At 39.1% G+C, this 14,834-nt stretch overlaps 1 protein-coding gene across 4 annotated transcripts in view; it reads left to right on the top strand.

The window, feature by feature from the left end:
* The window catches only part of AFF2 (AF4/FMR2 family member 2), a 449,558-nt gene that overhangs the window by 353,198 nt on the left and 81,526 nt on the right, over positions 1 to 14,834 (top strand). For all 4 annotated transcript variants that reach the window (XM_023526244.1, XM_023526242.1, XM_023526243.1 and 1 more), the window contains one exon: positions 8,503 to 8,540. In XM_023526244.1, coding sequence (XP_023382012.1) covers positions 8,503 to 8,540 — 38 coding nt within the window. The remainder of the gene's footprint in view (positions 1 to 8,502; positions 8,541 to 14,834) is intronic.

Below are 14,834 nucleotides of genomic sequence, written 5' to 3'. Positions count from 1 at the left end.
CTAATTTTGTCAATAAGTATACCGAGGCATGGAGAAGTCAGTTGGTATTTGATATTGTAAGGTAATAGAAATGTATATATACATATGTGTGTGTGTGTGTGTGTGTATGTATATATGTATACATATATATGTGTATATGTGTATATATATATGTGTGTGTGTGTATACATATATATGTATATATATACACACACACACATATGTATGTATACAACACACACACACACACACACACACACACACACACATACACACACACATATATATCTGCCCCCATTCCTGGCATAGAACTCCTAAAAACCTTATAATTTCCTAGGTGATAAGAACACTAGGAGCATCTTTTGTTCTAATACTGTTCTAATATTTAGTCTTTGATCCCAGTTGCTGAGACAGCGTGCTACATCCCTTGGTACTTCCTGGTGATAAGAGGCAACTCTGGGTGGGCTTCTGGATGGGAGCTGGTCACCAGATAGACCTAACCATTATTAAAGCTTAAAACTTTCAACCCTATTTCCCACCTCCCAATTTTTCTAGAGAGGGGCAGGGGCTGGAAATAGAATTAATAGTTGTTCATGCCTACATTAGGGAGCCTCCATAAAAATCCCAATAGTACGGGGTTTGGAGAGCTTTCAGGTTCGGCAGTCACATCCACATACTGCGAGGGTGACAAACCTCAACTCTACAGGGACAGAAGCTCTTACACTTGAGATCCTCCCTGGCCTCACCCTATATATCTCTTCATTGTTATCCTTTACCATATCCTTTAATAAACTGGTAAACATAAGTAATTGTTTTCCTGGGTTTTGTGAGCCACTCTAGCAAATTATTCCAACCCGAGGAAGGGTCTGTGGGAACCTCTGATTTGTAGCCCATAGATCCAAAGCACAAGTGACAACTTGGACTGCAATTGGCATCTGGAGTAGGGGGAGGTAGTCTTGTGGGACTGAGCCCTTAACCTGTGGGATCCGATGCTATCTCCATGTAGATAGTGTCACAATTGAGTTAAATTGTAAGATACCCAGCTAGTGTTGTAGTAAATTGCTTGATAGGGAAAAAATACCATACTTGGTATCAGAAGTGTTGTGAATGTGGTAGCAATGTGAGAGTAAAGGAGAAACACAGGTGGAAGACTACTGGGTTTTCTAATACAAGTATATGGATAAAGATGGATGTACAGCGGTCCCCCTTATCTTAGCGGGATGCGTTCCAAAACCCCCAGTGGATGCCTGAAACCACAGATAGTACTGAACACTATATATGTTATGTTTTGTTCCTATACATATATACATACCCAGATGAAGTTTAATTTATGAATTAGACACAGTAAGATATTAACAATAACTAATAATAAAATAGAACAATCATAACAATATACTGGATTAAAAGTTATGTGAATGGCTTGGGGCTATTATGAAGTAAAATAAGGGTTACCTGAACACAGGCACTATGATACCACGGCAGTCAATCTGATAACCGAGCCAGCTACTAAGTGATTAATGGGAGGGAAGTGTAGACAGAGTGAATATGCTAGACAGGAATGATTCACAACCCAGGTGGGATGCAGCAGGATGGTTCAAGATTTTATCGCGCTACTCAGAATGGCACACAATTTAAAACTTATGAATTGTTTACCTCTGGAATTTTCCATTTAGTTTTTTCAGACTGCAATTGACCATGGGTAACTGAAACTGCAGAAAGTGAAACCACAGAGAAGGGGAGACTACTGTAGTGTCTTACCATGAATAGAATGTGCTCTAAAGGAACAGAAAGCCTGAACATACCAGTATGCTAATGCTAAAGATGCATCACCAGTATTCATTCACTCCCGTATAGGTTTTGGAATACTTATGTCATTGAGTACCTACTATTCACCAAGAATACTCTTTTCATTTTCCTGGTTACACATGGTAGGGAGAGAGCCTCTATTAGGTATTGATTGTCTCACACCAAAGGACACATGTCATTTTGTGAGGAGTACCCCCGCCCAGCATCAGGGGCAAGAGGGCTCGGAATGGCTGGCAGAAATACAATTGAATTTTCAAATCCACAAACCCCAGGGGAACAGAGTAACTGAGTGCCACTTATACTGGCCCTTCTAATGGGGAAAATAAATAACTCAAACCAATACTGAGATGCTCTGCCTGGTATCCCCATATTTACTCCACTCAGAGAATTAATGTTGACAGATGACTCTTATAAGCAAAACGTGCTTCTTCCCCAAAGACAGTGCATTTTTTTATTAAGTTACAGCATACCAAAACTTTAGTTATAAACAAAATTGCCAGTTGACAAATGGATTTTGCTAAAGAGTTTTCTATCCAGCAAAATAGCCAGCCTGAAGGGAGCAAGCCTTAATGGAATGAAAGCACTTCTGAATCATGTTATCACATCATCTTTGGGCTAGACACTGTAAAACTCCTACTGGTTGCCATATTAGCGAAATACACATGCAGGAACAAGTAGGATCTGCTACAAGGCCGCCATTCAACTGTCATTGACAGGTCGTTGAATGGCAGAGTGGGTAAAGTTGATAAGTAATTTAATGAGTAATGGAAAGTCATGTAAAAGTCTGAGAAAGACGATGATATGATCGAAGTGAAGCATAAAATGGGGTAAGAATAGAGAGACCATAGAACCAGTGAAATGACAGTGGTCATGATCTGGATGAGTGATAATAAAGATCAAGCTAGGCCATAGCTATAGGAAGAGTGAGGAAGGCATGGCCTTCTGTCAGAAATCAGGATAGGAAGTTCACCCTGTCATTGTCCCCCACTCCGCTGGATGTCCTTATCTTAGGGGCGTGAATGAGAGCTTCATGTACAGTTGCACAATAGATCCAGATGCCTATGGTCCCAGAGCTCAGCTTTTCCTCCAGTGGCCTCTTTTTCCCTCTGCACAGAATTTGGGACCCTCTAGCACTCTTTCATACCCAGACCAAAGTTCAGGCCTCAGACTCCACAATCATCCCCAATTCCTTTATCTAGTCAATGTTTATTAAATGACTATTAGGTGCATGGCACAGTTCCCTGCACCTGGAACAAATTTTCTCCAATGTCTGTCTATCATAATTCTATTCCTTCCCCCATTGTGTCTGGCACAGACCTGTATAATATAGGAAACAATGAATTAGATTAAAGTGGGACAAGCCCAATATAGAGAGCTTGTTTTTGCTTCCTATAAGTTCAAGGTTCAAGTACAGGATGTTTTCACATTTCCCTTCAGTCACCTATCAGGAGGGTTAAATATAAGTGTTTTCCTAAAGATGACAGTCCCTGAGTACAAAGTCAGAAATTCAGGCAGGCATCCAGGTGTTGCAAAATGCTGAGTAACATTTTCTCCTCTTAATCTACAATCCTGGCTGTGTGTGCATGCTGCCAGATGAAAACCCAGCCTATAGGACATAATGCAAGCCTCTTGCTGTTTCACTCGTTCTGGGGAAACCCATTTAAATGCTGTAATTAAGCAATTCATTTTTTTTATTTGGGCAAGTGCTCTCAGTATATGTCTCTTTAATTGATTTAACCAATTCTGTTGGTATTGATTTCAGCCCATCTGAATACCCTAATGATGAGTTCATTTGTTAATAGAGGAGTTTATCTTCTGAACTTAGACAATCGATGCAATTTACCAATACGTGCCACTAGGTTAAGCTATGGCTGTGTCTCACAGAACAGCCCCATGAAAAGTAAAAGTAAGGTAAAACATACAAATACAAAACCAATGCAATCGATCGTTCTTCCATCTTGTTTCCGTAATGCCTAATATCCAGTTATTTGAAATTATCTGAATGATTGACTTTTCACTTTCTATAAAGAAATACATTGTATAGACCCAGCTTGGCTGTATCGGCTAGTAGAATGCTTGCAGGGAGGACATGTAAGCAGGACATGTATTTGCCATATAAAGCAGTTCTAATAGAATAGAATCTAATAGAATCACATTTTATGCGTGACTGACAGCATTATTATTGATTAAGGAAAAAAGCAGTACCTGAATGTGTAACCTTGTAAAATGAGCACACTGTTACAATATCTCTAGGCCATCTGAGAGCTCACTTTAACAGTGTCAACAAACAGAAAATATATTGCACTGAGTCTGTTTTCTGTAAATCTCAGTGGGGGTGGTATTGTCATAAGTCTGGATATAACTGTTCAGGGCATGCTTCTTAAAAGCTCCAAAATATTCTCTAATTTTTAAAAAATAAATATAGTATACATGTCTATTGGACTAAAATAATAGTTAATGACATGTAATCACTGGGGCAGAATTACCTTACCAAAGAATTTGAAGGAAGTTCAATCAGTTTGTAAAAGATGACTACCAAGTATCCTAAGTGACTTTAGTGTATCATTTTCTCCCTAAAGAAATATGATGTTATGTATGTCATGAGAATCGATAGAAAGCCACTTTCTTTTCTTCTTTTCTTCTTTTTGTTTGTTCCTTCTTTTGTTTATTTTTTTTTGTGACAGTTCTACATTTTATGGTTCACATATTTCAGTATGGTCCCTGAGCCACATAGGCTTCCATGCAGCAAAAGGATTCTCTACATAACAGAAAGGCAAGGTCCTTCTTATTTTTAGGAAGATAGATTTAATGAGCAAACAACTATGAGCATGTCCTTAGCCACATCATCCTTCCTGAGGAAATAAATGAGCTGCTTAGCAGGACACCATGAATATGACAGTCGGTGCTGGTAAAAAGAGAAGGATCAGCTCATAAACATCACTTGGAATGTGAGAATTGCCTTCTTCCTGCACATATAATTTCTCAAGATGCCCTATTATGGGGCGGTTCACCTAGATAGAGTAGCATCCTCAGGGCTTCCCAACCTCAGGGTCAAATGTGAGTGAAAATGCAAAGAGCCATCTCGATGGAGTGAGGTATAAGAGGAGGAACTGCTAATGGAGGAGTCACCAGCCAAAAAAGGGATGTTTCAGAGAGAGAGAGAGACAGAGAGAGAGAGAACTTGATTTCACTGTGTACATAAGCACCTGTGCCCCTACAGAACCTCAGGTGTTCTAACCTTTCTACCACCAACACCAACCTCTAAGAAGGTTCAGGGCAGAGGCCCATGTGAAGGTATGAGGCCCGCTCTCCTCCCGCGCTAGGCCCATCAGGATCTAAACATATCAGTCTTCCTTGAGTAGGACTTTCCAGACAGAAGCGTTCTCTCTACCCCAGAACTACTCCTGCTACAGAGAGAGGAACAGAGTGGCTCCTGTAATCCTCATGGGATTAACCGCATTGGTTTGCTACCACCAACTTGTCAATAGTAAACCCATAAATGCCCTAGCCGTAGAAATTTATGCACTGACGTTGGTGTGAAAAGCCGTCCCAATCATGATGCACTGCATTCGCGTAGCATGTTATGATTTCTAGAGCACTGGAGTGGATGTTGCCTACTCACAATCGACCTTGATGTAGAGGGCAGAAATGATCATTTTCATTTTTAAAATGAGGAAACTGAAGCTCAGAGGTGTTCGCCACCTTGCTGATGTCGCGATGATAGTAAGTGACAAAGCTGGGAGTAGAACCCCAGTTTTTGGATTTCTAGCTCAGCACTCTTTTACTATATAAACCATTATCTCTCATCACACCATACTGGAGGATCATTTTAACATTTTAAAAAATTTTATCATATTTTCTTATACTAGAGCTTTCTGAATGGCAAGATAAGTATCGTGTTAGGGAAATGTGGCACAAAATAAGTAGAATATAGGTTTTAAAAAGCATATAGACATTACAAGTTAAAGCAGCATAAGTGTTAACTATCTAGCCTCCATTTTCTAATCAGTTTAAATTACTTTAATGTATGTTTTTAAACTCAAAATTAACTGTAATCCCAATATGGAACCTTCTTAATGCTTGGTGAATTACACTACATCATTTCATGTTGATTTCCTATTTTTGCAGGGTATCTCACATTCTGGCTCATGTATCTGAAACTTGGGGTTGTCTTTCCACATTCCATAACTTCCAAAGATGAATTTTCTCCTTATGTATTTTGTATACTAATTCTTCTACCTTACAGGCACATGTATTTTTCACACCATTTAGTCACTTAACTTTCCTTCAAAGTCTCTAAATTTAATAATTCCTAATTACATGCTTAAAACAAAGTCAAATCAGAGTTAAAGTGAAAAACACAAATTGTGAGCTGTGTCTCATGTTTGCTGAGGACTCCCTGCGACCATTTAGTTTAGAGATTTAAGGTGATGAGCACACAGGGGGATGACCCAAGCACATCTGACTAGAACTGCTAGAACCTTGAAGTGCTCCCGAGTTAATTTCCAAAGAAAAAAGAACCTCTTAGCATAGATATTTTCAATCAATACCCAAGCAACCCAGAAAAGAAATTAATTCAAATGGAGTTATTTTCCTACAATGGCTGTATAAAAAGACATATGTTTCAAAGAAACTGGCCTTGAACATGATTATGTGCCTCCTCGTCAGAGAAAAAATAACTAGGTCTAATTGGCAGTCCTGAAGCACAGACAAGAGAGGACATTTTCAAAAAACATGCTGCTGTATCAAAGTGAGGTTAAGCAATGTCACTTTGCTCTACCCCCATCCCCGTCTCTGCCAGTGGCATGCTCATACTATCACATCCAGCATGCTTTCAAAGGAAACCACTTGAATGACATGGCCGTTATTTTATGATAACCTCAGTCTTCTTCAAGAACAGACTTGTTCGCATTTTAAGGGATTGGGAAAAGTGGATTCGTTTGATTTTTACAATGATATGTCTTTAGTCCACTACCTTATCGTATTCCAAACCAGCCAAGATCGAGATGAAAAGCTGGCAGAAAAGGCAGATATGGGTGTGCAGACTGGATACAGTATTGTAGTGAAATCGAGGTCCAGCATCCATGTCTTTGTTTCACCATCCTTTACATGAACAGGCATTCATATCATAAATGCATGTGAGGCATGATTTGGGCCAGCCACATACATAGTCCTTGTTTTATCATTTTCACCAGTTACCTCACTTTGTAGTTGTCTCACTATTCTACCACTTGCCAAAATTCAACCTCAGACACAGATGGCGACAAAATGATTTTTGGCTACCGAGCCAAAAGAAGTGCCCAAATATCAATGGGTATTTATCTAGCAACAGAACGAGAGAGATAATAGACAAGAAGCACTTGGATTTCCAACACTAATGTCTAAACTTGGGAAGTGTTTCACTTGTTTAAAAAAAAGCTTTGAAGTGCATTGAGTTGTTGTTATGCACACAAGGGTTCAATATGCTTATATACTGGTCACCCAGAAAGTCAAGTCCAATGTTAGATTATAAATCATCTCTGTTCCAAGTGGTTGCCTCCACTTTCTAATTTACAGCAGTATTCTCTTCTTCTCTCAGCCCTCACCTACCTCCAGGATTCACAGATAAAAAGACCTCCAAATGGATACTTTTAAAAAGTGTCTGCAGCACCCTGAGGTTGTCAAACTACTGCTTTAATGCTCCCCATATTAAATGTTATTTCTACAGCCTGAAAAAGTCTAGAGGAGTACAAGTTGGATTCTGATTACATAATTATGCTACAGAAGTATGAAAAAAAATCATCACTAAAACCCTCCAGGTGCTTAAACAGTTTGATAGACTGTAGCCATTCTGCCATCAGCGCCCCCAGCTGTGTTGCTTAGCAACATTTTAATTCCAGAAGAATCGAAGGAGAAGCAATCCCTGTGGAGAGGGAAACAGAAATAAGAGGGCTGTTGACAGATGATCTGAGTTGTTTCTTCTAATATAGTGTGAAGATCACTAGCTGTTTTCATGAATGATAAATGGACTGTACACAGATCAATGGGTTCAGCAATAAACTGGAACCAGGCTCCATGTCTAAGGCAAAGCAGGCAGAGAGGCCCAAAGATTTCCTCATTTCGATGATTTGGTGTGTGTTTTCTTAAAGGTTCCACCGGAGGAAATTGATCTGAGCATTTGGTCATTCCTTGCCCTTTTGCGGTATCTGCTAATAAAAATGATTTTAGAAATAGATACTTTGGCTTTTCTATCACCATGCAGGTACAGCCAGGTATCAGTAGTAATGCAGGGGAAATGGCTCACCACCACAGATCGAAAAATCTGGGCTATGCCCATGACTGTTCTCTCCGTACCTACCTCTCCACCACCCCGTCATAACAACCCAAGCAGGTCCACACAGGAGGAGGGGAAGATTAGAGCAAAAGGTAGGCACAGAGGAGATCCACTCGGCTAAGAGAACTTCTCTAAGTGTCTGCTCCTATGGGCACTGCGAAATGCACCAGGCAGCCCTGACAATGCCTGCCTATGTGTGAAAGCTTCACTTAGACAGGTGACCATGCTCCCTGGGAGGGGAAAATTGCTTTCTGTGTCTCCAGTCTGCTTATCACCAGTATCCTTCTTCCGTTAGCTCCTTATTTTTCTGAAGAGATTTTATATTGCCTATTGTTTGGGTAACTAGTTGTAAAGATTATGCCAGCTAATGTTGTCTAATTGCATTTTTTTCCTTCTGTTTACAGGCCGTTGAAAAAGCAAAACCTAAGAATAATCCTGTGAAGTAAGTTATTTTTTATTAATTGGAAATTTTTATTTGAATGGTCTCCATGTACATGAAAACATGAGGTTATAAAAGAGACTTTGGGTTTTGAGTTAATCTCTATTTCTGACAATTTAAAAAAACAAAAACAAGCATAAAGAAATACCTCCAATGAGCAAAGACCAGCTTTTATTTTTTCCTGATGCCGAAGTGCCCTAAGATGTGCCCAGTTTACATAAATTAATATGTGCTATCCATGAATAGCTGCCAAACACTATTATAATCATATTCAATGCATAGTACTTCAAGTCTTTGGGTTTTGCACATGCTAAAAAGATTACATTTTTAATTGCAAACCTTGGACCTATGACAGAGACGTCAATGGCTGAAAATGTGCCAACTGATTTCCAGCCACGTGGGGAGGTTTGGCACCTTGGTATCAAGGCCCTGCAACTCTGTTAATGAAAAGCTCGTAAAAATATATTTAACTAAAGGTTTTTTTTCTAGCTAATGGAGAGCTATTTCCAAGGAATTTTATGGTGCACTCTTAAATTATAAACAAGCTGCATAGCACTCTTTTAAATATAGTACATCTTAGACATCCTGTCTCTTCCAGAAGGGAGACTTTCAAATTAAGAAGGATGTCTGTCTTGTCATTTGGGTTTGTGACATCTGATTGCAGTCTTCTGTTGCATACCAGTCCTGCTAGCCCTGTGGCCTTGAGAAGATTTGCTCTATTTGCTGGCTTATTATAGGTCTGGTAATATCACATCTCTAGGAACTACATGTTAATTTATGTCAACCAACTTTCATTATAATGGGTACCAAGTGCAGACATGGGGAGTGCATTGATTTTTAATAGCTTCTAGGAGAACGATCAGCTAATGCCAATGACAAGGAGTCTGGAGAAACATCTCTATTCGTCAAATCCAATGGGAGAATGGGAGTATCTAGTAGCTGAGTTTTTTTGTCTGGTTCTTTGGTTGGGGTTGAAATCTCTGTGGCCTGATTTCTTTTCTGTCTGTTCCTGGAAGTCCTCTTTACTGCAAGCCAGTGGCAGGTGGGCTCCATAGTTTAGAGCATGGTTCTAATGAGGCCAGGGCTAGGACTACAGTCCCTGGGTGGGCCATTAGTGATCTTTCCCCTAGTCCAACTGCGCCCCTCCGTTTGGTCTACCCATGTGCAGATGTGTGCCCCAGGTCAGAAGGGGTGGGGCAGGGTCTGAAGAAGTATAAATCTAGGCCCTCAATGGGACAAAAGTCTTCCAAGTTCAAACCCTCTCGATAGGAAGTGAGTCCCATTGGCAGTGTGTGAGGCTACATTAGATTGCACTCTAGTGGGCTTGAAGTAGGACCAGTTTTCTCTCTGCTTCTTGTGAGGATTCAATCCTACAAATAATTACATTTTTATGAGCTCTTATTAATTCAGTGTGGACTCTATCTAATGTCTAGCCCTTTAAGGAATATTGTAAAGAGAAAAAAGTCAAAATTGGCGAGCCAAACAATTAGTAATAGGACTTGGAGCTTTTTACTTTTATATATATTTGAAAGTCTGCTTTAATAATAAGCCTACATTACAGTCAACTGGTAGATGTTTATAATTGTCTTCTAATTCAATAAGGTACTGTTCTCGGTGTGAATTTGAATGTCCTGTTGCACTTGGGCTCACAATATGTAACTCACTTGCCTAGCCACGACCATTAGGGCACTTTAAAAAAAGAGGCCTCTTCAAGACCTCAGCCCAAAGACAGAAATTCAAGAACATGGTGCAATTACAAAGCCCAACAGCAGAGTGGATGTGGAGTTTTAAAATATTTCACGTATAGTGGTTGCTCCTCTTTCCATTTCTGACGTCTGCCAGAAATTTCACTTACACACAGGGCACTGGGACCCCAAATAGAGTAAGGGTTTAATGTGTGTTTTCTGAATTAATGAACAAGTAAACAAATTGGACACATCTCAGAAAACAGTCCTTTCTGGAGCCTGGCCTGGAGGTTTAATAAGACAGATGGCTCTACGATCATAGAGTGTCAGATCAAAAGGGCCCAGGTATCGTAACTGACCGATTTGTTCAGTCCCTTATTCTTGACTCATGCCACCTGTAAACTATTCCCATGTTGCTCTGGTTCGTTCTAGCTTCTTTACCTCCAACAAGCTTGATTTTATATGCAAGAATTAACATTTGAGGGTTTGTTCAAACACAATGGAAAATGTGTACAGTGATGCTAGAAAAGGAGAGGTTTGGAGGCATCACTTATAAGTAAAGTATGAACACAAAATTGGTGAAGATGATCATACATAAGTGGGATTGGATGTCATCCCCTGGAGCAGAGTTTGGCAAATGGTTGGGAAAAAAATCAAAAGAAGGCTATTTTGTGACATGAAAATTACATGAAGCTCAACTTTCAGTGTCTACAAAACAAGTTTTATTGGCACACAGCTAGTCATTTGTTTCCAAATTGTCAATGGCTCTTTTTGTGCTACAGTAACAGAGTTGAATAGTTGCGACAGAAACCGCATGGATCATAAAGCCAAAAATATTTACTATCTGGCCCCTTCCAGAATAAGTTTGTCGACTCCCTGCTCTAGGTGGTAGGTAGAAAAAGGCACATATGTGAGCTTTTCCATGACTGAGAAGGTTAAACTCTGAACCCTTTCTCTCTCTTTTTTGAATTTTTATTTTTTGATTAGAGTTGACATTCAAATTGGTAGTCCACCCTTTCTCTTCTTGTCCTTTAAAACATTGAGTGGGTGCTTACCAAGCCTTTGTTGTGTGTTCTGGATTTTAAGGGGCTGATGTACCTCGTAATCCTCATTCAGAGCAAAGAAACCACTGCCAATTCACTATCTTTGAAAATTATTCTGGATATGAGATCCACCTACAGAGCAGTGATGCCTCAGAAACCAGTGAATGCATAGCTAGAGTATATTGCTGGTTTTCCAAGTTGTGGGTAGATGAATATATTACAAAAGGTGTATGCATTTTCTAAAATTCTGTTACTTCCCAAGATCTAACTAAGTAAGCTTTCAATTAGAATGATGGCAAAAGAGTCATAATATCCACTTAGTTTGTATATTTTCCTCTCTGAAGGTTGACCTCCCCCTCCCTGTTTCTCAACCACTTGTTCAATTTATTTTTAATACTTTTATGGTCGTAAGTTTCTTTCATCACCATAGGGAGACTGCACACATTAATTACATTCCATATAAAGGAGAAATTAAATATATGCTTAGTAAATGTGAACACATAATGTACCTGGATACACTAATGACTTTACCTTGAAACATTAAATATTACCTAGGGTAAGAATCAAATTCGAATATTCTTAAGATCAGTGATCAGGATAAAAGATGCTGGTGTATTTCTTAGTTTTTTGGAACCATGCTGGTATCAAAGCTTGATTAGTATGTTCAAACTGTGGTTCTTTAATGTATCAGAGAGACTTTCACTTATTTGTTCATGTTCTTCATCAATTATATCCAAGCTTTCATTGTGACAACAAGGCCTGAGAGATGTACAGATTCCTTCTACCATATGTGACTTATCACATACATTTTTAAAAAAACACACATTTCTATTATTAAGACATATGTGATAGTACACTTCTGCAAATGTGAATTGCTTTTGGCTAAAAGCCATGCACTAATAAGTTGAGTTGAATCTAACTGAGGTTGACATCTGTTACAGAGAGAGAGAGAGAGAGAGAGAGAGAGAGAGACAGAGACAGAGACAGAGACAGAGACAGAGAGACAGAGAGAGAGAGACAGAGACAGAGAGAGAGAGGAGAGAGAACAAGCAGTTGTCAAGCATAAAATTCTTTCTTGCTTTTACACTTTAACATTACAACGTCAAACAATGTGGTTGTTGATTTTCACAAATAAGGATCAGAATCCACTCCACTTAGTAAATTATAGCTTTATTTAGAAACCTATTCATCTTATAGATATGGTGATTTCATGATTGAAAATGACAAATAGCCACAAAGATTTTCCTGACCATGATGTTTGTGCATTATTCATTTATTCATCCATTGAATATTTATTGAAGACCTACAGAATTCCTGGAACTATGATAGATGGTGAGGGAATTAAAAATAAATCTGACAGAGGTCTTACCCTTGAGGAGTTTAGAGTCCAGCAGGACAGATATAATCGGTTTGTAAGAAACTAAATACAAGATAGGGAGAGATATGTCTGTTAAGTGGGGGACAGATAAAGTACAAGAGAAGCTAAGGACAAAAAGTGCTCTTAGTTGTCATTATTGGAGAAGCGGGGAGAAGGAAGGGACATTTGCACCAGAGCTTTAAAGACTGCTGGACTGAGACACTGGTGCCAAGGTGGCAGGTGGTGAGATGTCAGGTTGGAAACTGAGGCTCAGAAGAAATGGTGACTTGGGATGCTCGGAGCTTATCCAGTTCAAAGAGCTTACCATGATAGAGTCAAATAGCATTGATGAGTTCTAACTCGTTACTGTGAATCATCTGTCAGTGCCCTAACTGTAAAACATAAACGAGTCCATAGAACTTGGATCTAGTCTGGAATCTAATGCTAGCTTTTTATGATATTGTATATGTTCCTTCCTTGCTGCAGACCCCAACTAGATTATTTATATGATTTTTCACCTCTTAAAAAAACTGAAACTTGAAATCCTGTTTTACAGTTATGCTTATTTTAGGAAATATTTGATGTTAAAGTTTGATGTCAATGTATACAAACACATGTATTATAAACATTGCGTATATTATACATATGTGTTTATACATACACATACATAATGTCTTTTTCCATCATTTCTGCCTTGTGCCTCTGTAAAATGAAGGACAAGAAGTCACATCATTGTGGTTTTAAAGAGCTATGTTAGATATAAGATAGTATGGCTCCAAGGACATGGCCTTTCAGATGACTCCTTAGAACCAAATGCAATTTTGTGGTTAAAGTACATATCTCTGTGATGCCCTTGGACACATATACATCACAGACATGCAGAATGTCACTGGGGTCACCACATCCTCCCAGAATGATCAGGCAATGGATTCAGTACTGTGTTCTGCCAAACCTTAGACTTGTGAGATTATCTGCTTTAGGAAAAAAAGGCTCTAGTATGGCAGAAGCTTGGCGTACACCATCATATCTTTTTTTTTCTGGAATGCCCTTGTTCACATCCATGTAACGCAGGCTCAGAGAAGTCCTGTAGAAAGAGACCTGTTTAATTTTGTCTTGCCCAAGATTTCCCAAATATGTTTGACCAAAGGACACTTTTATCTAGCATGCTGTTTCACGTAACACAGAGTTAGATGCTCGACTCCATGTGAAATAAAATGACTACATGGAGGTCTGGCCTTCGTAGGTACTTTGAGAAACTTAGGGCTCAATGTACTCACATCCAATCTCTAATAAGAGCATTAGAAGTGAACAGATTATTTAAAAAGTCACCCATGGGAAGGAAAGAAATCCCCCAAGTTTGAAATGATAAAATATCTCTTGTGTCTCTTTTACAGTGTCACACTCAATGATTTTTATGAATTGTGGATGTCCTGAGGAGCAATCCTCAATGATTGTAAGGCACATTTAGGACTAGGTCCCTCTGAATGAGATCCATGAAGCAGAGCAGCAGGTACGCCTCCTGGCCCCCTCATATCAGTGAGGCACCCAGACCAGCATGCTTCCTACATCAACAAAAGTATAGTCAATCTCTAATCAGCTCTGGCCATTTTAACAGTAGTTAAAGGAAAGAAAGCAATAAACCCTCTGTCTAAACAGCTGCATAAAATAAATGGTGCTCTTTATGTTGCCCCTATAGCTATAATCAGATGCAGAAGGTTCGAGCAATCATCTTCACAGCTAATGAAACTTGCACATATTTCTGGCCATGCTCCTCTTCATTGATAATTAGAGTTGCATCATCTGGGTTATCTCAGATGAGACAACTGAGGTCCAGAGAACAGAAATCCCAGGACCCCAATACTCTAGGAATTATCTCCACTTTGGACCCACTGCCTTGTTTTTATCAACTCTTAGGACAGACGTGTTTGCTTTCAACGTCTATAAATTTATAGATTTTTAAAAAAATCATAGTATCTAAATTTATGCAATAGATTGTTTTCTTAGAATGTGGCATCTGATGTATCAAAAATTTATGAGTCAGCAAGTTTGCAGGCATTTTGACAATTATGCCAACTTCAATTATGTTTACTTTATAACCAAGAGTTTTTTCAAAACTTCAGGCACCTTGGTTTGTCTCATTACCATAAGTCATCTTTCCTAAAGCTTTATGGGAACCTTTTTTCATTAGGTGGCAAATTAACACTGTAATAAC

This window comes from Pteropus vampyrus, unplaced genomic scaffold (assembly GCF_000151845.1).
Source record: "Pteropus vampyrus isolate Shadow unplaced genomic scaffold, Pvam_2.0 Scaffold750, whole genome shotgun sequence".
In the NCBI taxonomy this organism is placed as follows: domain Eukaryota; kingdom Metazoa; phylum Chordata; class Mammalia; order Chiroptera; family Pteropodidae; genus Pteropus; species Pteropus vampyrus.
The sequence above is the reverse complement of the archived record's forward strand: the minus strand, read 5'-3'. Positions and strand labels throughout refer to the sequence as shown.